Source organism: Pristiophorus japonicus, chromosome 4 (genome assembly GCF_044704955.1).
Source record: "Pristiophorus japonicus isolate sPriJap1 chromosome 4, sPriJap1.hap1, whole genome shotgun sequence".
In the NCBI taxonomy this organism is placed as follows: domain Eukaryota; kingdom Metazoa; phylum Chordata; class Chondrichthyes; family Pristiophoridae; genus Pristiophorus; species Pristiophorus japonicus.
Window position 1 is genome coordinate 315,452,895 of NC_091980.1, and position 23,691 is coordinate 315,476,585.

Consider the following 23,691-nt stretch of genomic DNA (forward strand, 5'->3'; position numbering starts at 1 on the left):
GTACCTGCAGTGGTTGGATCCCGGAGCAGATATGGTCGCAAATCATCCGGACTTGGGCGCGTTTCTTCGCGTCCTCGGGAAGCAGACGTGGCTCAGGCCTGGTCTCATCCAGGTACTGGATTATAGCCAGCTACCGTCGGGAGAGAAAGTTACTGGTCAAAGCAAATAACACCGGCTGTGCATGAAGATAAACCGATAAAGGTTCCCCAATTCTATAAATACAGAGGGACTTGGGAGCGAGCTGCATGCTGGAGCCTTATACACGAAAATTACAGCACATAAACAGCTCCTTCACTGTCTGATAAAGGGGATTCTCAGTCCCATGGGCGAGGGTCACAGTCTGATAGCTATCTTTGTATCATCATCAAATTTTGGCTGCGTTGGTAAAACCACATCTGGAGTACTGCGTGCAGTTTTAGTCTCCGTATTTAAGGAGGGATATACTTGCATTAGAGGCTGTTCAGAGATGGTTCATGAGGTTGATTCCTGAGATGAAGGGGTTGTCATATGAAGAAAGGTTGGGCCTATACTTATTGGAGTTTAGAAGACTGAGAGGTGATCTTATTGAAATGTATAAGATTCTGAGGGGGCTTGACAGGGTAGATGGAGAGAGGATGTTTCCCCTAGTGGGGGAATCTAGAACTTGGGTACATAGTTTCAGAATAAGGAGCCGCCCATTTAAAACAGACGAGGAGGAATTTCTTCTCAGAGGGTCGTGAATCTGTGGACTTCTCTGTCCCAGAGAGCTGTGGAGGCTGGGTCATTGAATATATTTAAGACAGAGATAAACAGATTTTTGAACGATAAGGGAGTAAAGAGTTATGGGGAGAGGGCAGGGAAGTGGAGTTGAAGTCAAGATCAGATCAGCCATGATCATAGTGAATGGCAGAGCAGGCTCGAGGGACAAAATGGCCTACTCCTGTTCCTATTACTTATGTTCTTAAAGGGGACTCTCAGTCTTGCAGGTTGGAGTCACAGTCTGATAAAGGGGACTCTCAGTCCTGCAGGTTGGAGTCACAATCTGATAAAGGGGACTCTCAGACCTGCGGGTTGGAGTCACAGTCTGATAAAGGGGACTCTCAGTCCTGCGGGTTGGAGTCACAGTCTGATAAAAGGGGATTCTCTGTCCTGCTGGTGAGGGTCATAGGTTTCCAAGGGTTACTTTGAGTTATCCAGTCAGCCTCTGGAAATCATATTTTTCCCACAGAAACTTTTGGTGACTAATTAATCAGTAACACACTCATTGTACACCGAAAAGTTAAACTTTCACAGGGGGCAATTTAGGGACAATTTTGTGCATTTTAATTTTATGAATTGGTAAATGTTTGCGTTTGAGAAAAGGAGCCATCAAATCAATCAAAATAAACCCCACACCGGTAGATAGCTCGTCTCGCAGTATCTCGAACACTGATGGCTTGGCTCAGAGGGTTGCCTGAGTCAGAAGGTTGTGGGTTCCATTCCCACTCCAGAGACTTGAGCACAAATCCCAGGCTGACGTTCCCAGTGCAGTGCTGACAGAGCGCTGCACTGTTGGAACTTTGGATGAGACATTAAACTAACCCTGTTGTGTGTGCCGATGGAAGTTAAAGATTCCATTGCCCTATTCGAAGAAGAGCAAGGAGCTCATGCAGTGTCCTGGCAAACATTCCTCCCTCAACTGAAAAAAATGTTTCATCCGGGAACGGTAGCATAACGGTTACTTTACTGGACGAGTAAACCACAGGCCTGGTATTATGATCCGGAGACATGAGTCGAAATCCCACCACGGCAGCTGGGGAATTTAAATTCAGTTAATTAAATAAATCTGGAATAAAAAGCCAGTATCAATAATGGTGACCATGAAACTATCGCATTGTCGTAAAAACCCATCTGGTTCACTAATGTCCCTTTAGGGAGGGAAATCTGCCGTCCTTACCCGGTCTGGTCGATATGTGACTCCAGACCCACAGCAATGTGGTTCACTCTTTATTGCCCTCTGAAATGGCCTAGCAACCCACTCAGTTGTATCAAACTACTAGGAAAACATTCACCACACGGACTGCAAGGGTTCAAGAAGGCGTCTCACCACCACCTTCTCAAAGGCAATTAGGGATAGGCAATAAATGCTGGCCTTGCCAGCGATGCCCACATCTATTGAATAAAAAATAGTATTGTATCCAATTCTGGGCACCCTATTTTAGGAAGGATGTCAAGACCTTGGAGAGGGTGCAGAGGAGATGTACTAGACTGGTACCAGGGATGAGCCACTTTAGTAATGTGGAGAGACTGGAGAAACTGTGATTATTCTCCTTGGAGCAGAGAAGGTTAAAGGGAGACTTAATAGAGGACTTCAATATTATGAAGGGTTTTGATAGAGTAAATAAGGAGAAACTTTCCAGTGGCAGGCGGGTTGGTAACCAGAGGAACACAGATTTAAGGTGATTGGCAAAAGAACCAGAGGGAGAGATGAGAGACTTTAAAAAAAAAAACACAACTGGTATTTATATAGCGCCTTTAACATAGTTAAACTTCCCAAGGCACTTCACAGGAGTGTTTTAAGACAAAACAAATAAATATAACATAAGAAATTACGGCAGATGACCAAAAGCTTGGTCAAAGATGTAGGTTTTAAGAAGTGTCTTAAAGGAGGAAAGAGATGCAGAGAGGTTTAGGGAGGGAGTTTCAGAGCTTGGGGCCTAGGCAGCTGAAGGCACAGCCACCAATGGTTGAGCAGTTATAATCAGGGATACTCAAGAGGGCAGAATTTGAGGAGCGCAGACATCTCGAGGAGCATGAAGGAGATTACAGAGATAGGGAGGGGCGAGGGCCATGGAGGGATTTGTAAACAAGGATGATAATTTTGAAATCGAGGCATTGCTTAACTGGGAGCCAATGTAGGTCAGCGAGTACAGAGGGTGATAGGTGAGCAGGACTTGGTGCGAGTTAGGACAGGGACAGCCGAGTTTTGGATGACCTCAAGTTTACGTAGGGTAGAATGTAGGAGCCCAGGCAGGAGTGCGTTGGAGCAGTCAAGTCTAGAGGTAACAAAGGCATGGATGAAGGCTTCAACAGCAGATGAGCTGAGGCAAGGACAGCGGCAGGCGATGTTACAGAGGTGGAAATAGGCGGTTTTCGTTATGCCGTGGGTATGTGGCCAGAAGCTCATTTCAGGGTCAAATATGACACCAAGGTTGCGAACAGTCTGGTTCAGCCTCAGATAGATGCTAGGGAGGGGGATGGAGGAGTCGGTGGCTAGGGAACGCAGTATGTGGCAGGGACCAAAGACAATGGCTTCAGTCTTCCCAATATTTAATTGGAAACACAATGCATTCCTATGATCTGGAATGCACTGCCTATAAGGGTGGTGGAAGCAGAATCAAGGGATTGGATAAATATTTGAAGGGGAAACAAATATGGGGAAAGAGCACAGGAAGTAGGATTAATTGGATCATAGAGGGGACAGGAATGATGGGCCGAATGGCCTTTCTGTGCTGTAAGGTTCTATGATTCCAACATGATCTACCACGTTGGTGTTTGTGGGATCTTGCTGTGTGCAGAATGGTTGTCAATATATGCCTACATAATAAAAATTTACTGCAGTTCAAAGTAATTCACTGTATGTGAGGACTGTGGTGTTCGAGAGAGACGAGAGGCCTAATCTTCGATCAGTTGTGTGCTGCCAGTGATTGCTTTAATTTGGACTCACCATTTCTGGTGGATACAAGACAACAGAGTTACAAGTTAAACATTTACACAGATAGGTAGCTGGTCTCGAAATCCTGTCCGCAGTCAACAGTTGAAAAACTTTAACCAGTAACAGAAAGTTGTCTCTTCTCTCCTCACGCTGCCCCCACCCAACCCCAACAAAACCAAACATTTACCGACTGGGAGAGGGTGATCCCATCGATAGAGAGAGTTGGGACCTGCTTCATGGGATTAAGGGCCTTGAACACATCGTCATACTGCAGAGAGATAGGAGCAAACACTGATTAAAATGGAATTTAGTCAAGATTATGTAATACAGTGCAACAGTGCCGATAAACCCCTAATCCCACACGATAGAATTAAGTATTGGCTGTATACAGAGGGCACCAAGATATACCCCCACCATCCTGTCCCTCCAAGGTAGACGCAGTCTCTCTCACTCAGACAAACCCTCGCCCTGCCTCCTCCAAGGTAGGCTGAAGTGCAGTACTGAGGGAGTGCCGCACTGTCAGAGGGGCAGTGCTGAGGGAGTGCTGCACTGTCGGAGGGGCAGTACTGAGGGAGTGCTGCACTGTCAGAGGGGCAGCGCTGAGCAGTATTGAGGGAGCGCCGCACTGTCGGAGGGACAGAACTGAGGGAGCGTCGCACTGTCGGAGGGGCAGTACTGAGGGAGTGCCGCATTGTCGGAGGGGCAGTACTGAGGGAATGATGCACTGTCGGAGGGGCAGTACTGAGGGAGTGCCGCACTGTCGGAGGGGCAGTACTGAGGGAGTGCCACTGTGTCGGAGGGGCAGTACTGAGGGAGCGCTGCACTGTCAGAGAGCAGTACTGAGGGAACGCCACACTGTCAGAGGAGCAGTACTGAGGGAGTGCTGCACTGTTGGAGGGGCAGTACTGAGGGAGCGCTGCACTGTAGGAGAGGCAGTACTGAGGGAGTGCCGCACTGAGAGAGTGTTGCACTGTCGGAGCGGCAGTACTGAGGGAACGCCACACTGTCGGAGGAGCGGTACTGAGGGAGTGCTGCACTGTTGGAGGGGCAGTACTGAGGGAGCGCTGCACTGTCGGAGGGGCAGTACTGAGGGAGTGCCGCACTGTCGGAGGGGCAGTACTGAGGGAGTGCCGCACTGTCGGAGGGGCAGTACTGAGGGAGTGCCGCACTGTCGGAGGGGCAGTACTGAGGGAGTGCCGCACTGTCGGAGGGGCAGTACTGAGGGAGTGCCACACTGTCGGAGCGGCAGTACTGAGGGAGTGATGCACTGTCGGAGGGGCAGTACTGAGGGAGTGCCGCACTGTCGGAGGGGCAGTACTGAGGGAGTGCCACACTGTCGGAGCGGCAGTACTGAGGGAGTGATGCACTGTCGGAGGGGCAGTACTGAGGGAGTGCTGCACTGTCGGATGAGACATTAAGCCGAGGCCCGTCTGCTCTCTGGTGGATGTAAAAGATCACACAGCACTATTTTCCAATATAGGCCAATATTTATCCCTCAACCAACCTCACTAAAAACAGATTATCTGGTCATTATCACAGCGCTGTTTGTGGGAGCTTGCTGTGCACAAATAAGCTGCCGCGTTTCCCACATTACAACAGTGACTACACTTCAAAAGTACTTCATTGGCTGTGATGCAATTTGGGATGTCCTGAGATGGTGCAAGGCAATGTAAAAATGCAAATCATTCCTTTCTTTCTCGATGGCCGTCTCCCTCACTCAGATAGATCCCCACCAAGGGCTAACAGAAATAAGGGATTGGGGGTGGGGAGTGTGTCGGGCTTTAAGGGAATGTTAAATTATAACATGGCTGTATAATCAGGGCCATGTATGTATTCGGCATTTTCTCAAAACCATGCGTTGCTTTGTTTTAAAATGTTTTCTATTATACAAGCTGCCAGTTACAGAGACAGGAGCTAAATTGCGGGTGGGCTGGGAGCGAGGGGTAATTGCAATGGCCCTGAAACACAAGCGATACATGTCAGAGCGGATGAAAGACTGGAAGTGCACCTGCTGCCCTCCGCCTTGAAGAAGGTTGATGGCGATCTGCTCGTACTCGACTCCCTTGAAAGCAAGAGCTGGGCGGACAGAGAGACAGGAAATAAACATTTTAGAAACTCTTTGAATGCAAGCAAGTTTGAGAAGTTTCACTTCCACCCCCTCCCCCACCAAGCTGATTAAAATTCAAGGTCGATTGTACAGCGAGCCGAGATTTTTTTTAAAAACAAGTTATCCAAATCTTAATGATCGCTGCAACTGATGCAGGATCGGATCAGTCATCGACACAAGTTTAATTTCTGCAAAGGCCCGACACACACACAATCCCGGGATTTGCAAACACAGCCTGTTGTCAGATTCTCACCAATTCGCACCCTCCATGAGCAGGAGCTCCTGAAGTACGTGTACAGCACAGGCTGGGAAAAACAGCACAGAAATAACAGTTAGAATCAAACCCACTAACAGAGAGTCTGCACTGGGTCTTACACACACACACACTCATACAGACACACACACATACAGGCAGACAGAGACACACACACAGACAGAGAGAGAGAGAGACACATACATACACAGTCAGAGACACACACTGACAGACACAGAGATACATGCATACATAGTCAGGCAGAGACACACACACACACCGACAGAGAGAGACACACACACACACACACACCGACAGAGAGAGAGAGAGACACACACACACCGACAGAGAGAGAGACACACACACACCGACAGAGAGACACACACACACACCGACAGACAGAGACACACACACACACCGACAGAGAGAGAGAGACACACACACACACCGACAGACAGAGAGACACACACACACACCGACAGACAGAGACACACACACACACACCGACAGACAGAGACACACACACACACCGACAGAGAGAGAGAGACACACACACACACCGACAGAGAGACACACACACACACTGACAGAGAGACACACACACACACACACAGAGGCACAGTCATACGGAAAGAGACACACACACGGACAGACACACACACACCGACAGAGAGAGAGAGACACACACACACACCGACAGACAGAGAGACACACACACACACCGACAGACAGAGACACACACACACACACACCGACAGAGAGAGACACACACACACACACACCGACTGAGAGAGAGAGACACACACACACCGACAGAGAGAGACACACACACACACACCGACAGAGAGAGAGACACACACACACACACTGACAGACAGAGACACACACACACACACACACACCGACAGAGAGAGACACACACACACACCGACAGAGAGAGACACACACACACACACCGACAGAGAGAGAGACACACACACACACACTGACAGACAGAGACACACACACACACACACACACCGACAGAGAGAGAGAGACACACACACACACCGACAGAGAGACACACACACACACACAGAGGCACAGTCATACGGAAAGAGACACACACACGGACAGACACACACACACACCAGTGCTGCATTGCCCTGATGAATTCTGTTGCTGCTTCTCTCGAGACACTAACTTTAACTGTTGATGCCATCTGCCTGTGGTGCCCAGGTTCCTGTTCATCAACACTCTCCGCACTCTGAGAGACAAATATGGTTGTGCAAGTAAAATTTAAAAGTGAGCAGAGGTCCAGCATCAAAACTAACCAATCACAAACCACTATAATTTACTCCACCTCTTAAAGTCTACATTACACTATAGACAGTGCACTACAGATAAGCAAGCTGAGGATTATGGGGAGCAGGCAGGGAAGTGGAGTTGAGGCCAAGATCAGATCAGCAGTGATCTTATTGAATGGCGGAGTAGGTTCGAGAGGCCGAATGGCCGACTCCTGCTCCTATTTCTTATGTTCTTACGTAGGTTCTTATTTGTCAGATGACGAGGAACCTTCCTCTCGTTATAAGATAGAAGATTTAAACGATTTAAGACAGAACAGGAGAAACTATTTTTTTTTTTTTACACACACAGGGATTTGAGGCTGTGGAATATAATGCCGGAGTTAGTGATTGCAGCAGAGATCATGTCAACATAGGGTTAGACTGGTGGTTGAAGGGATATAGAATCATAGAAATTTACGGCACAGAAGGAGGCATTCAGCCCATTGTGTCTGCGTCGATCGAAAAAGAGCTTTCCCGCCTAATCCCACTTTCCAGCTCATGGTCTGTAACCTTGTAGGTTATGGTATTTTAAGTATCTTTTAAATGTAGTGAGGGTTTCTGCCTCTGTGAGTTCCAGACCCCCACCGCCCTCTGGGTGAAAAGAATTCTTCTCAACTCCCCGCTAATCCTTCTACTAATTACATTAAATCTATGTCCCCTGGTTATTGACCTCTGTGCTTCGGCTGCCTGAGGAAGAGAGTGTTCGAACATCAGGCCCTCAAATCTGGCACCAAGCTCATGGGCTACAGGGCTGTAGTGATACCCATCCTCCTGTATGGCTCAGAGACGTGGACCATATACAGTAGGCACCTCAAATCGCTGGAGAAATACCACCAACGATGCCTCCGCAAGATCCTGCAAATCCCCTGGGAGGACAGATGCACCAACGTCAGTGTTCTCGCTCAGGCCAACATCCCCAGCATTGAAGCACTGACCACGCTCGATCAGCTCCGCTGGGCAGGGCCACATTGTCTGCATGCCAGACACAAGACTCCCAAAGCAAGCGCTCTACTCGGAACTCCTACACGGCAAGCGAACCAAAGGTGGGCAGAGGAAACGTTTCAAGGACACCCTCAAAGCCTCCTCGATAAGTGCAACATCCCCACCGACACCTGGGAGACCCTGGCCAAAGACCGCCCTAAGTGGAGGAAGTGCATCCGGGAAGGCGGTGAGCACCTCGAGTCTTGTCGAGAGCATGCAGAAATCATGCAGCGGAAGGAGCGTGTGGAAAACCTAGTTCCCCACCCACCATTTCCTCCAAAGACTGTCTGTCCCACCTGCGACAGAGACTGTAATTCCTGAATTGGACTGTTCAGTCACCTGAGAACTCACTTTTGAAGTGGAAGCAAGTCTTCCTCAATTTCAAGGGACTGCCTATTATGATGGTGAAGGGAAATAGGTCCTTCCTATTCACTGTATCTAAGCCCCTATTAATTTTATACACCTCAATTAAATCTCCCCTCGGCCTGCTCTGATCTAAAGACAACAACCCCAGCCTATCCAATCTGTCCTCGAAGCTAAAATTCTCCAGTTCCGGCAACATCCTCGTAGATCTCCTCTGTACTTCCCTCTTGTGCCTAACTTTCCCATTGAAGCCCATCCCTCTCGTTCCCAAGCTGTGCCATGCTACATCACTTCTGACCAGATTGCGATGGGGAACCTCACTAACATATGATGCTAACAAATGAATTCTCCTGCTAGAGGAAACTGCAAAACCTGGACATTTGATTTAAAAGCACTGAATGCTGGAAATACACAGCATCTAAAAAGCAGAAGTTACATGGAGCCCTGTCCAGTTTCTAAGAAACAGAGGAACAGAAAGCCATTCAGCCCCTCGAGCCTGTTCCGCCATGCAATTTGGTCACGATTGATCTGTACTTCAACCCCATTCACTCGCCTTTGCTCCCTTACCCGATCTATCGATCTATCGATCTCAGCTTTGAAAGCTCCAATTGATCCCCAGCATTGACCCTTTAGGGGGAGAGAGTTCCAGATTCCCACTACCCTTTGTGTAAACAAATGCTTCCTGACATCACCCCTGAACGGCCTGGCTCAAATTTGAAGATAATGTCCTCTCGTTCCCGATTACCTCTCCAGAGGAAATAGTTTCTCTCCACCTCCTTATCAAGTCCTTTGACATTTTAATCACTTTGATCAGATCACCCCTCAATCTTCTAAACTCATGGGAATATAAGTTGGGTAAATGTAATCTGTCCTCATAATTTAACCCTTAAACCCCGGTATAATTCTGGGGAATCTGCGTTGCTCCCCCTCCGAGGCCAATACATCCTCCGAGGGAAGATGCCCAGAACTGAATCCAGTTACTCCGGATGCTAATTACAATGGGCTCAATTTTCCCCAGTTTTTGCGCCTTTATTTTTGGAGCAGGCTGCTTTTTCTGGCCTAACTTAAAAATCCCCAGTTTCCCCAATCAATTTGCACCAGTGTAACTCATTTAGTTATGCTTATTTTAAATACATTTTTTCCCTCCAAAAGGGCCGTAACCAGCCACCTACCCTTACCCGATATAGGTAAAAAAAAGGGACGAGGTCCTACGAGAAGAATTTAAGGAGCTAGGAGCTAATTTAAAAAGTAGGACCTCAAAAGTAGTAATCTCGGGATTGCTACCAGTGCCACGTGCTAGTCAGAGTAGGAATCGCAGGATAGCTCAGATGAATACGTGGCTTGAGCAGTGGTGCAGCAGAAAGGGATTCAAATTCCTGGGGCATTGGAACCGGTTCTGGGGGAGGTGGGACCAGTACAAACCGGACGGTCTACACCTAGGCAGGACCGGAACCAATGTCCTAGAGGTAGTGTTTGCTAGTGCTGTTGGGGAGGAGTTAAACTAATATGGCAGGGGGATGGGAACCAATGCAGGGAGACAGAGTGAAACAAAAAGGAGACAAAAGCAAAGGACAGAAAGGAGATGAGTAAAAGTGGAGGGCAGAGAAACTCAAGGCAAAAAACAAAAAGGGCCACTGTACAGCAAAATTCTAAAGAGTCAAAGTATAATAAAAAGGCAAGCATGAAAGCTCGGTGCCTCAATGCAAGAAATATTCGGAACACAGGAGAGTGCTCTGAGTTAGTTAGAATGGGAGAGAGCTCAGATGAACAGGATCCCAAAAGGCAGGAGGCAACAGAGCAGAGTAGCACTGGGGTAAGTGTAAACCACAAGGTGATAGGAAGGGACAATATGTATGAGTATAAAGGGGCTGCAGGAGGGGTCAAAACTAAAAATCATGGTTTAAAAACTAGTATTAAAACACTCTACCTAAACGCACGTAGCACTCGAAATAAAGTAAATGAGTTGACGGCACAAATCATTACAAATGGGTATGATTTGGTGGCCATTACAGAAACGTGGTTGCAGGGTGGCCAAGACTGGGAATTAAACATACAGGGGTATCTGACAATTCGGAAAGATAGACAAGAAGGGAAAGGAGGTGGGGTAGCTCTGTTAATAAAGGATGATATCAGGGCAGTTGTGAGAGACGATATTGGCTCTAATGAACAAAATGTTGAATCATTGTGGGTGGAGATTAGAAATAGTAAGGGGAAAAAGTCACTGGTGGGCGTAGTTTATAGGCCCCCAAATAATAACTTCACGGTGGGGCCAGCAATAATCAAGGGAATAATGGAGGCATGTGAAAAAGGAACGGCAGTAATAATGGGGGATTTTAATCTATATATCGATTGGTCAAATCAAATCGCACGGGGTAGCCTGGAGGAGAAATTCATAGAATGCATACGGGATTGTTTCTTAGAACAGTATGTTACAGAACCTACAAGGGAGCAAGCTATCTTAGATCTGGTCCTGTGTAATGAGACAGGAAAAATAAACGATCTCCTAGTAAAAGATCCTCTTGGAATGAGTGATCACAGTATGGTTGAATTTGTAATACAGATTGAGGGTGAGGAAGTAGTGTCTCAAACAAGAGTACTATGCTTAAACAAAGGGGACTACAGTGGGATGAGGGCAGAGTTGGCTAAAGTAGACTGGAAACACAGACTAAACGGTGGCACAATTGAGGAACAGTGGATGACTTTTAAGGAGCTCTTTCATAGTGCTCAACAAAAATATATTCCAGTGAAAAAGAAGGGCGGTAAGAGAAGGGATAACCAGCCGTGGATAACCAAGGAAATAAAGGGGAGTATCAAATGAAAAACCAGTCAGTGTCATGTCCCGCGATAGACCCCCCTGGCCTTTGTTTGAACATTTAATTGATGGTGGACAGAGAAACCAAAGGCAAAAAGGGCCACATTACAGCAAAATTCTAAAGGGGCAAAGTGTGTTAAAAAGATAAGCCTGAAGGCTCTGTGCCTCAATGCGAGGAGTATTTGTAATAAGGTGGACGAATTAACGGCACAGGCAGCAAGTAACGAATATGATATAATTGGCGACATGGCTCCAGGGTGACCAAAGCTGGGAACTCAACATCCAGAGGTATTCAACATTCAGGAAGGATAGACAGAAAGGAAAAGGAGGTGGGGTGGCATTGCTGGTTAAAGAGGAAATTAACACAATAGTAAGGAAGGACATTAGCTTGGATGATGTGGAATCTGTATGAGTGGAGCTGCTGAATACCAAAGGGCAGAAAACGCTAGTGGGAGTTGTGTACAGACCACCAAACAGTAGTAGTGAGGTTGTGGACAGCATCAAACAAGAAATTAGGGATGTGTGCAATAAAGGTACAGCAGTTATCATGGGCGACTTTAATCTACATATAGATTGGGCTAACCAAACTGGTAGCAATGTGGTAGAGGGGGATTTCCTGGAGTGTATTAGGGATGGTTTTCTAGACCAATATGTCGAGGAACCAACCAGGGAGCTGGCGATCCTAGACTGGGTGATGTGTAATGGGAAAGGACTAATTAGCAATCTTGTTGTGCGAGGCCCCTTGGAGAAGAGTGACCATAATATGGTAGAATTCTTTATTAAGATGGAGAGTGACACAGTGAATTCAGAGACTAGGGTCCTAAACTTAAGGAAAGGTAACTTCGATGATATGAGATGTGAATTGGCTAGAATAAACTGGCGAATGATACTTAAAGGGTTGACGGTGGATAGGCAATGGCAAACATTTAAAGATCACATGGATGAACTTCAACAATTGTACATCCCTGTCTGGAGTAAAAATAAAACGGGGAAGGTAGCTCAACCGTGGCTAACAAGAGAAGTTAAGGATAGTGTTAAATCCAAGGAAGAGGCATATAAATTGGCCAGAAAAAGCAGCAAACCTGAGGACTGGGAGAATTTTATAATTCAACAGAGGAGGACAAAGGGTTTAATTAGGAGGGGGAAAATAGAGGATGAGAGGAAGCTTGCTGGGAACATAAAAACTGACTGCAAAAGCTTCTACAGATATGTGAAGAGAAAAAGATTAGTGAAAACAAACATAGGTCCCTTGCAGTCAGATTCAGGTGAATTTATAATGGGGAACAAAGAAATGGCAGACCAATTGAACAAATACTTTGGTTCTGTTTTCACGAAGGAAGACACAAATAACTTTCCGTAAATACTCGGGGACCGAGGGTCGAGTGAGAAGGAGGAACTGAAGGAAATCCTTATTAGGCAGGAAATTGTGTTAGGGAAATTGATGGGATTGAAGGCCGATAAATCCGCGGGGCCTGAGAGTCTGCATCCCAGAGTACTTAAGGAAGTGGCCCTAGAAATAGTGGATGCATTGGTGATCATTTTCCAATAGTCTATCCACTCTGGATCAGTTCCTATGGACTGGAGGGCAGCTAATGTAACCACTTTTTAAGAAAGGAGGGAGAGAGAAAACCGGTAATCATAGACCGGTTAGCCTGACATCAGCAGTGGGGAAAATGTTGGAATCATTTATTGAAGATGAAATAGCAACTCATTTGGAAAGCAGTGACGGGATCGATCCAAGTCAGCATGGATTTATGAAAGGGAAATCATACTTGACAAATCTTCTAGAATTTTTTGAGGATGTAACTGGTAGAGTGGACAAGGGAGAACCAGTGGATGTGGTGTATTTGAACTTTCAAAAGGCTTTTGACAAGGTCCCACACAAGAGATTGGTGTGCAAAATTAAAGCACGTGGTATTCGGGGTAATATACTGACGTGGATAGAGAACTGGTTGGCAGACAGGAAGCAGAGAGTCGGGATAAATGGGTCCTTTTCAGAATGGCAGGCAGCGACTAGTGGGGTACCGCAGGACTCAGTGCTGGGACCCCAGCTATTTACAATATACATCAATGATTCAGATGAAGGAGTTGAGTGTAATATCTCCAAGTTTGCAGATAACACTAAGCTGGGTGGCGGTGTGAACTCTGAGGAGGACGCTAAGAGGCTGCAAGGTGACTTGGACAGGTTAGGTGAGTGGGCAAACGCATGGCAGATGCAGTATAATGTGGATAAATGTGAGGTTATCCACTTTGGGACAAAAACACAAAGGCAGAATATTATCTGAATGGCGGCAGATTAGGAAAAGGGGAGGTGCTACGAGATCTGGATGTCATGATACATCAGTCATTGAAAGTGGCATGCAGGTACAGCAGGTGATGAAGGCGGCAAATGGCATGTTGGCCTTTATAGCGAGAGGATTTGGGTATAGGAGCAGGGAGGTCTTACTGCAGTTGTGCAGGGCCTTGGTGAGGTCTCTCCTGGAATATTGTGTTCAGTTTTGGTCTCCTAATCTTAGGAAAGACGTTCTTGCTATTGAGGGAGTGCAGCGAAGGTTCACCAGACTAATTCCCGGGATTGCAGGACTGACATATGAGGAGAGACTGGATCGACTGGGCCTGTATTCACTGGAGTTTAGAAGGATGAGAGGGGATCTCATAGAAACATATAAAATTCTGACGGGACTGGACAGGTTAGATGCAGGAAGAATGTTCCCGATGTTGGGGAAGTCCAGAACCAGGGGACATAGTCTAAGGATAAGGGGTAAGCCATTTAGAACTGAGATGAGGAGAAACTTCTTCACTCACAGTTGTTAACCTGTGGAATTCCCTGCCGCAGAGAGTTGTTAATGCCAGTTCATTGGATATATTCAAGAGGGAGTTAGATATGGCCCTTACGGCTAAAGGAATCAAGGGGTATGGAGAGAAAGCAGGAAAGGGGTACTGAGGGAATGATCAGCCATGATCTTATTGAATGGTGGTGCAGGCTCGAAGGGTCGTATGGCCTACTCTTGCACCTATTTTCTATGTTTCTATGAGGTGGCCAAGGTTAGTGGGAAAATAGAAGATTGGGAGAATTTTAAATGACAGCAAAGAATGACTAAGAAAGCAATAAAGAAAGGAAAGATAGATTACGAAAGTAAACTTGCGCAAAACATAAAAACAGATAGTAAAAGCTTTTACAGATATATAAAACGGAAAAGAGTGACTTAAGTAAATGTTGGTCCCTTAGAAGATGAGAAGGGGGATTTAATAATGGGAAATGTGGAAATGGCTGAGACCTTAAACAATTATTTTGCTTCGGTCTTCAGTGGAAGACACAAAAACCATGCCAAAAATTGCAGGTCACAGGAATGTGGGAAGGGAGGACCTTGAGACAATCACTATCACTAGGGGGGTAGTGCTGGACAGACTAATGGGACTTAAGGTAGACAAGTCCCCTGGTCCTGATGAAATGCATCCCAGGCTATTAAAAGAGATGGCGGAAGTTATAGCAGATGCATTCGTTATAATCTACCAAAATTCTCTGGACTCTGGGGAGGTACCAGCGGATTGGAAAGCAGCTAATGTAACGCCTCTGTTTAAAAAAGGAGGCAGACAAAAGGCAGGTAACTATAGGCCGGTTAGTTTAACATCTGTAGTGGGGAAAATGCTTCAAACTATCATTAAGGAAGAAATAGCGGGACATCTAGATAGGAATAGTGCAATCAAGCAGACGCAACATGGATTCATGAAGGGGAAATCATGTTTAACTAATTTATTGGAATTCTTTAGGATATAACGAGCATGGTGGATAGAGGTGTACCGATGGATGTGGTGTATTTAGATTTCCAAAAGGCATTCGATAAGATGCCACACAAAAGGCTCCTGCAGAAGATAAAGGTACGCAGAGTCAGAGGAAATGTATTAGCATGGATAGAGAATTGGCTGGCGAACAGAAAGCAGAGAGTCGGGATAAATGGGTCCTTTTCGGGTTGGAAATCGGTGGTTAGTGGTGTGCCACAGGGATCGGTGCTGGGACCACAACTGTTTACAATATACACAGATGACCTGGAAGAGGGGACAGAGTGTAGTGTAACAAAATTTGCAGATGACACAAAGATTAGTGGGAAAGCGGGTTGTGTAGAGGACACAGAGAGGCTGCAAAGAGATTTAGATAGGTTAAGCGAATGGGCTAAGGTTTGGCAGATGGAATACAATGTCGGAAAGTGTGAGGTCATCCACCTTGGGAAAAAAACAGTAAAAGGGAATATTATTTGAATGGGGAGAAATTACAACATGCTGAGGTGCAGAGACGATTCACTAGGCTGACTCCGGAGATGAGGGGGTTACCTTATGATGATAGATTGAGTAGACTGGGTCTTTACTCGTTGGTGTTCAGAAGGATGAGGGGTGATCTTATAGAAACATTTAAAATAATGAAAGGGATAGACAAGATAGAGGCAGAGAGGTTGTTTCCACTGGTCGGGGAGACTAGAACTAGGGGGCACAGCCTCAAAATACAGGAGAGCCAATTTAAAACCGAGTTGAGAAGGAATTTCTTCACCCAGAGGGTTGTGAATCTGTGGAATTCTCTGCCCAAGGAAGCAGTTGAGGCTAGCTCATTGAATGTATTCAAGTCACAGATAGATAGATTTTTAACCAATAAGGGAATTAAGGGTTACGGGGAGCGGGCGGGTAAGTGGAGCTGAGTCCACGGCCAGATCAGCCATGATCTTGTTGAATGGCGGAGCAGGCTCGAGGGTCTAGATGGCCTTCTCCTGTTCCTAATTCTTATGTTCTTATGTACGCCAATTCTGACCATTTCGGGAACTTTGGCCAGCTGATAGGGCCCAACTTTGGCCATGATTTGCATCAATTTTTTTGCAGTAAGTTGTTTTTTCTGGCGTAAGTTAAAAAATGCCATTTTCCCCCCAAAATTTGCTCCAGAGTTAGTCAGTTAGGTACGATTTTTTTTGGTCAGTTTATTTTTCAAAAGGGGGCGTTCCCAGATACATACGCCAGTTTTGGCCATTTATGCCACTTTGGCCAGCAAAAACTTACTCCAAATCGACTTAGGTCAACATATGTGGCCAGCTCTGAAAAACCTTGCGGGCAGTGAAGAAAAAGCAGCGCACATTCGGCAGACATTAGGGCAGGGGTAGGGGAGGGAAGGGAACTGGAGAGGGCCGCAATAACCAAGCACCAAACATTGCAAGGAAAAGCTCAAACAATTAATATACCAATAAAAATGAAGTAAATCCTACCGGAGAAATGTGAGCTGCTGGTCGTGATGTCACGGGGAGAGGGGTGGTGGGCAGGGGGGTGGGGTTAGCCAGAGAGAGAGAGAGAAAGATAGATGCTGGTATACAAAACAATCTTTCTCCCCCACCAAAACACTCTTTCTCTCTTGCCCCCGCCCCCCAATAAACTCTCTCCCCCCCAATACACTCTCTCTCCCCCCAATACACTCTCTCTCTCCCCCCAATACACTCTCTCTCTCCCCCCAATACACTCTCTCCCCCCCCAATACACACTCTCCCCCCCCAATACACACTCTCTCCCCCCCCCAATACACTCTCTCTCTCCCCCCAATACACTCTCTCTCTCCCCCCCAATACACTCTCTCCCACCCCCCCAATACACTCTCTCTCTCCCCCCAATACACACTCTCTCCCCCCCCAATACACTCTCTCTCTCCCCCCAATACACTCTCTCTCTCCCCCCAATACACTCTCTCTCCCCCCCAATACACTCTCTCTCTCCCCCCAATACACTCTCTCTCCCCCCCCAATACACTCTCTCTCTCCACCCAATACACTCTCTCTCTCCACCCAATACACTCTCTCCCACCCCCCCAATACACTCTCTCCCCCCCCCCCAATACACTCTCTCCCCCCCCCCAATACACTCTTTCTCCCCCCCAATACACTCTCTCTCTCCACCCAATACACTCTCTCCCACCCCCCCAATACACTCTCTCCCCCCCCCCAATACACTCTCTCCCCCCCCCAATACACTCTCTCCCCCCCCCAATACACTCTTTCTCCCCCCCAATACACTCTCTCTCTCCCCCCCAATACACTCTCTCCCCCCCCCCCAATACACTCTCTCCCCCCCCCCCAATACACTCTCTCTCCACCCCCCAATACACTCTCTCTCTCCCCCCAATACACTCTCTCCCCCCCCCAATACACTCTCTCCCCCCCCCCCAATACACTCTCTCCCCCCCCCCCAATACACTCTTTCTCCCCCCCCAATACACTCTCTCTCTCCCCCCCCAATACACTCTCTCTCTCCCCCCCCCAATACACTCTCTCCCCCCCCCCAATACACTCTCTCTCTCCACCCCCCAATACACTCTCTCTCCACCCAATACACTCTCTCTCCACCCCCCAATACACTCTCTTCCCCCCCCAATACACTCTCTCTCTCCCCCCCCAATACACTCTCTCCCCCCCAATACACTCTCTCTCCACCCCCCAATACACTCTCTCTCCACCCCCCAATACACTTTCTCTCCACCCCCCAATACACACTCTCTCCACCCCCCAATACACTCTCTCTCTCCCCCCCCCCCCCCAATACACTCTCTCCCCCCCCCCCAATACATAGAAACATAGAAACATAGAAAATAGGTGCAGGAGTAGGCCATTCGGCCCTTCTAGCCTGCACCGCCATTCAATGAGTTCATGGCTGAACATTCAACTTCAGTACCCCCTTCCTGCTTTCTCGCCATACCCCTTGATCCCCCTAGTAGTAAGGACCTCATCTAACTCCTTTTTGAATATATTTAGTGAATTGGCCTCAACAACTTTCTGTGGTAGAGAATTCCACAGGTTCACCACTCTCTGGGTGAAGAAGTTTCTCCTCATCTCGGTCCTAAATGGCTTACCCCTTATCCTTAGACTGTGACCCCTGGTTCTGGACTTCCCCAACATTGGGAACATTCTTCCTGCATCTAACCTGTCTAACCCCGTCAGAATTTTATATGTTTCTATGAGGTCCCCTCTCATTCTTCTGAACTCCAGTGAATACACTCTCTCTCCCCCCAATACACTCTCTCTCCCCCCACAATACACACTCTCTCCCCCCCAATACACTCTCTCTCCCCCCTCAATACACTCTCTCTCCCCCCCCACAATACACTCTCTCTCCCCCCCAATACACTCTCTCTCCCCCCCAATACACTCTCTCTCCCCCCCAATACACTCTCTCTCCCCCCCAATACACTCTCTCTCCCCCCCAATACACTCTCTCTCCCCCCCAATAAACTCTCTCTCCCCCCCCAATACACTCTCTCTCCCCCCCCAATACACTCTCTCTCCCCCCCCAATACACACTCTCTCCCCCCAATACACACTCTCTCTCCCCCCAATACACACTCTCTCTCCCCCCAATACACACTCTCTCCCCCCACCAATACACACTCTCTCTCCCCACCAATACACTCTCTCTCTCTCTCTCCCCCCCCAATACACTCTCTCTCCCTCTCTCCCCCCCCAATACACTCTCTCTCCCCCCCCCAATACACTCTCTCTCTCCCCCCCCATACACACTCTCTTCCCCCCCCATACACACTCTCTCCCCCCCCATACACACTCTCTCCCCCCCCATACACACTCTCTCCCCCCCCATACACACTCTCTCCCCCCCCATACACACTCTCTCCCCCCCCATACACACTCTCTCCCCCCCCATACACACTCTCTCCCCCCCCATACACACTCTCTCCCCCCCCATACACACTCTCTTCCCCCCCCATACACACTCTCTTCTCCCCCCCCCATACACACTCTCTCCCCCCCCCATACACACTCTCTCCCCCCCCATACACACTCTCTCCCCCCCCCATACACACTCTCTCCCCCCCATACACACTCTCTCCCCCCCCATACACACTCTCTCCCCCCCCATACACACTCTCTCCCCCCCCATACACACACTCTCCCCCCCATACACACTCTCTCCCCCCCCCATACACACTCTCTCCCCCCCATACACACTCTCTCCCCCCCATACACACTCTCTCCCCCCCCATACACACTCTCTCCCCCCCCATACACACTCTCTCCCCCCCCATACACACTCTCTCCCCCTCAATACTCTCTCTCTCCCCCCCCAATACACACTCTCTCTCCCCCCAATACACACTCTCTCTCCCCCCAATACACACTCTCTCTCTCCCCAATACACACTCTCTCTCTCCCCCAATACACACTCTATTTCCCCCCCAATACACTCTCTCTCCCCCCCAATACACACTCTCTCTCCCCCCCCAATACACACTCTCTCTCCCCCCCCCAATACACACTCTCTCTCCCCTCCCAATACACACTCTCTCCCCCCCCCCAAATACACTCTCTCCCTTCCTACAATACACTCTTCCCCTCCCCAATACACTCTCTCACTCTTTCCCCCCCATACACTCCCCCCCAATACACTCTCTCCCCCTACCCCAATACACTCTCTCTCCCCTCCCTGCCATACACTCTCTCTCCCCTAACCCCCATACACTCTCTTCCACCCCCCCATTCACTCTCTCTCCCCTCCCAATATACTCTCTCTCCACCCCCCAATACACTCTCTTCCCCCCATACACTTTCTCCCCCCCAATACACTCTCTCTCTTACTCCCCCCCAATACTCTCTCCCCCCCCCCTCCCAATACACACTCTCTCTCCCCCCCCTCCCAATACACACTCTCTCTCCCCCCCCTCCCAATACACACTCTCTCTCCCCCCCCTCCCAATACACACTCTCTCTCCCCCCCCTCCCAATACACACTCTCTCTCCCCCCCCTCCCAATACACACTCTCTCTCCCCCCCCTCCCAATACACACTCTCTCTCCCCCCCCTCCCAATACACACTCTCTCTCCCCCCCCCTCCCAATACACACTCTCTCTCCCCCCCCCCTCCCAATACACACTCTCTCTCCCCCCCCCCTCCCAATACACACTCTCTCTCCCCCCCCCCTCCCAATACACACTCTCTCTCCCCCCCTCCCAATACACACTCTCTCTCCCCCCCCTCCCAATACACACTCTCTCTCCCCCCCCTCCCAATACACACTCTCTCTCCCCCCCCTCCCAATACACACTCACTCTCCCCCCCCTCCCAATACACACTCACTCTCCCCCCCCTCCCAATACACACTCTCTCTCCCCCCCCTCCCCAAAACACACTCTCTCTCCCCCCCTCCCCAATACACACTCTCTCTCCCCCCCTCCCCAATACACACTCTCTCTCCCCCCCTCCCCAATACACACTCTCTCTCCCCCCCTCCCCAATACACACTCTCTCTCCCCCCCTCCCCAATACACTCTCTCTCTCCCCCCCCTCCCCAATACACTCTCTCTCTCCCCCCCCTCCCCAATACACACTCTCTCTCTCCCCCCCTCCCCAATACACACTCTCTCTCTCCCCCCCTCCCCAATACACTCTCTCTCTCTTTCCCCCTCCCCAATACACTCTCCCTCTCGTCCCCCCTCCCCAATCAAAGCTCTCAAGCACACACAACCACTAAAGAAAATATAAAACCGAAGTCCTACCTCGCCCAGGAACTCAGCGGGCCGGCTAGCCAGTGCAGGAGTCCACTCGGCCGGGGATAGGGACTGCGAGCATAGGATCCGCGAGCATAGGGTCCTGCTCACAGCCCGCAGGGCACGCTGGGAGGGCAGGAGCATGCGCGCAGGTGCTGACAGTGTTTTCTGCGCTGGCCTGTTGCTCCGCACCCCCCTTCAGTCTGCACGCCACAACTCCGGGGACTCCAAAGAGCAGCCAGGATGGGGCCACCTTTTTCCGGCGCCCTGGTTGGGCAAAGTTGGGCCCATAGTTACTCCATTTTTGCTTCGGCCAGCGTATGTGGCCTCTCGAGAAAACCCTTGCAGAGAGTTAAAGAAATCAGCGGCAGGTAAGTAAACCGGAGGCCATTCGGCCCGGGCTAGGGGCGGAAAGCGGAGCGAACCGGGAAGGCATGCACTCGGGACTGGAGAGACTCGGTGGGGGAGGGAGCAAACTGACCGGCACTGACTCGGGGGCCACAGCGGACTGGGAAGGTACTCACCACAGCGGACCAGGAAGGCACCTCATGCAGCTGCGGCTTTTTACAAACACAGCACTCCTTCTGGCACACACACACACACACACACACAAAGTTGTTCTTTAAAAATGGCCGATTGCCAACTCGGAGCTCTACCGCGCATGCGCGGTCATTTCAGCGACTTCAAGAACGTCAGTTTTTTTCCCCGCGCATACGCAGAAGGCCCGACCCCTTTTTCCAGCGCAGACAGCAGGCTCCACCCCCCGAGGCGACTGGTCGCGCTGCGAGGCTCCAGATTACAGCACAAACATTGGGGAAACTTCGGACAAGTTTTTCTCACGCATTTCTTGACTAAGTAAATGGCGTAACTCTGGCAATACGCCAGAAAATGGGCTTGGGGAAAATTGAGCCCGAAGTAACTACCAGTTACTAAGCAAGTCTCTGTACAACTGAGGCATCACTTCAAACATGCCAAAGTGCTTCACAGACACTGTGCATGAACTGTCGTTGAGGCAAACAGATTCTGACACAGGATCCCACCTGTAACATCCACCCAGCTTTTCTCTTTTCAGGTGGTCACAACTCATCACTGATGGGCCAGCTGGGAAATTCCAGACTTAACCTTGTCAGCTGCAGATTTGCAGGCAAGTGCTGCACTAACACATGTCTGCCATTAGAGCCCCTCAGTGCCCTATGTAAAGGGACTAAACTGAAAGTGCGCACAAGAATAATTCAAAGTCACGACTGTATAAAGGCTATTCAGCCCATTACCCCTCTAGTACTCTGACTCTCACGTTGAAGCCCATTCATCTCATATCATCCAACCATAGAAGTTTACAGCACAGAAAGAGGTCATTCTGCCCATTGTGCTACTGCTAGTGCCAGTGCCATCTGTTTGCTCGAGGAATAAGAACATAAGAAATAGGAGCAGGAGTAGGTCATTAGGCCCCCCGAGCCTGCTCTGCCATTCAGTAAGATCATGGCTGATCTTCTACTTCAACTCCACTTTCTTGCACTATCCCTGTCATGTATTCAACCAGCATTGTAACCCATGTATAAACTGACCTAAGTTGTACACCGTGAGAACACTGACCACTAGGTGGGAGACACTCCTAACCTGGACCTTCAGGTATAAAAGGGAAAGCTCCACCCACCTTCATCACTTGAGTGCGAAGGAATAAAGGACAGGTCACAGACTGACCTTCTCTTATACTGTGTAGTAAGGACGTATCAATGGCGACAAGAAACTGGGATTTAAACCACGCGAGCATGGCCACTAGCAGAACAGACGAGAGGTACTGTGTTAAGGAATGGTTGGGACAGAGATTCAACATTGTTATAGCAGCACACAGTTCTCCAGGCAGACAAGGGCAGTCAGGCATGCCCCAACATGTAGTCGAACCCAGAGGGGGAGTTCGACAGAGACAATGGCAAGCTGAACAGCGATTCATGCCATTGCAAGGGACAATGCGGCCAGTAATGGGGCCATCAACACCTGTTAATGGTGCACTCAAGGACAATAACAGGGGCAGTCAGGGACGATCGACTGGCAAGGGACCTTTTGTTTCAAACCGCAACTCATGCTGGAGGCGTGGAGGCATACATTCAGCCGGAGTTTGCAGAGATGAGCAAAATACCTGCAGAAATTGCAGAAATGGACACTGGGGAAATCGCTGGAAGCTGAAGTTCAGCGAGTTCATGTGGAGCACGTATACAGTTCATACACCAGGACGCCACCGATAATGATGAAAGTGCTCCTCAATGGCATCCCAGTATCAATGGAGTTAGACACGGGTGCCAGCCAGTCCCTGATGGGTAACAAACAGTTCGAAAAGTTGTGGGCATCCAAGGCCAGGAGGCCAAAATTATCGCCGATTGACGCACAGCTACGGACTTACACAAAGCAGATCATTCCGGTGCTAGGCAGCCGGTAGTCGTGACCCACAAAGATTCGGAGAACAGGTTGCCACTCTGGATTGTCCCAGGGGACGGTCCCGCACTACTGGGGAGGAGTTGGCTTGCTGTCATGAACTGGAAATGGGGCGATGTCAATGCAATTTCCTCTGTGGAGTGAGTATCATGCTCACAGGTCCTGGACAAATTTGACTCATTATTTCAACCCGGCATTGGCACTTTCATGGAGGCCAAGGTAGTGATTC

General features: G+C 48.9%; 1 protein-coding gene across 10 annotated transcripts in view; it reads right to left on the bottom strand.

The window, feature by feature from the left end:
• Positions 1–23,691, bottom strand: part of gstz1 (glutathione S-transferase zeta 1) — a 92,251-nt gene that overhangs the window by 6,358 nt on the left and 62,202 nt on the right. For 4 of the 10 annotated variants that reach the window (XR_011593160.1, XM_070879729.1, XM_070879728.1 and 1 more), the window contains 5 exons: positions 7,217–7,279; positions 6,034–6,085; positions 5,682–5,749; positions 3,861–3,941; positions 5–130 (listed from right to left, as the gene is read on the bottom strand). Coding sequence is in view for 9 of the 10 variants with exons in the window: in XM_070879729.1 (XP_070735830.1) it covers positions 5–130; positions 3,861–3,941; positions 5,682–5,749; positions 6,034–6,085; positions 7,217–7,279 (390 nt within the window). In the remaining variant the exon portion in view is untranslated. Of the gene's footprint in view, positions 1–4; positions 131–3,860; positions 3,942–5,681; positions 5,750–6,033; positions 6,086–7,216; positions 7,280–21,041; positions 21,153–23,691 lie in introns of those variants that run through there. The other 6 variants (XM_070879736.1, XM_070879731.1, XM_070879732.1 and 3 more) reach the window with 3 other exon arrangements.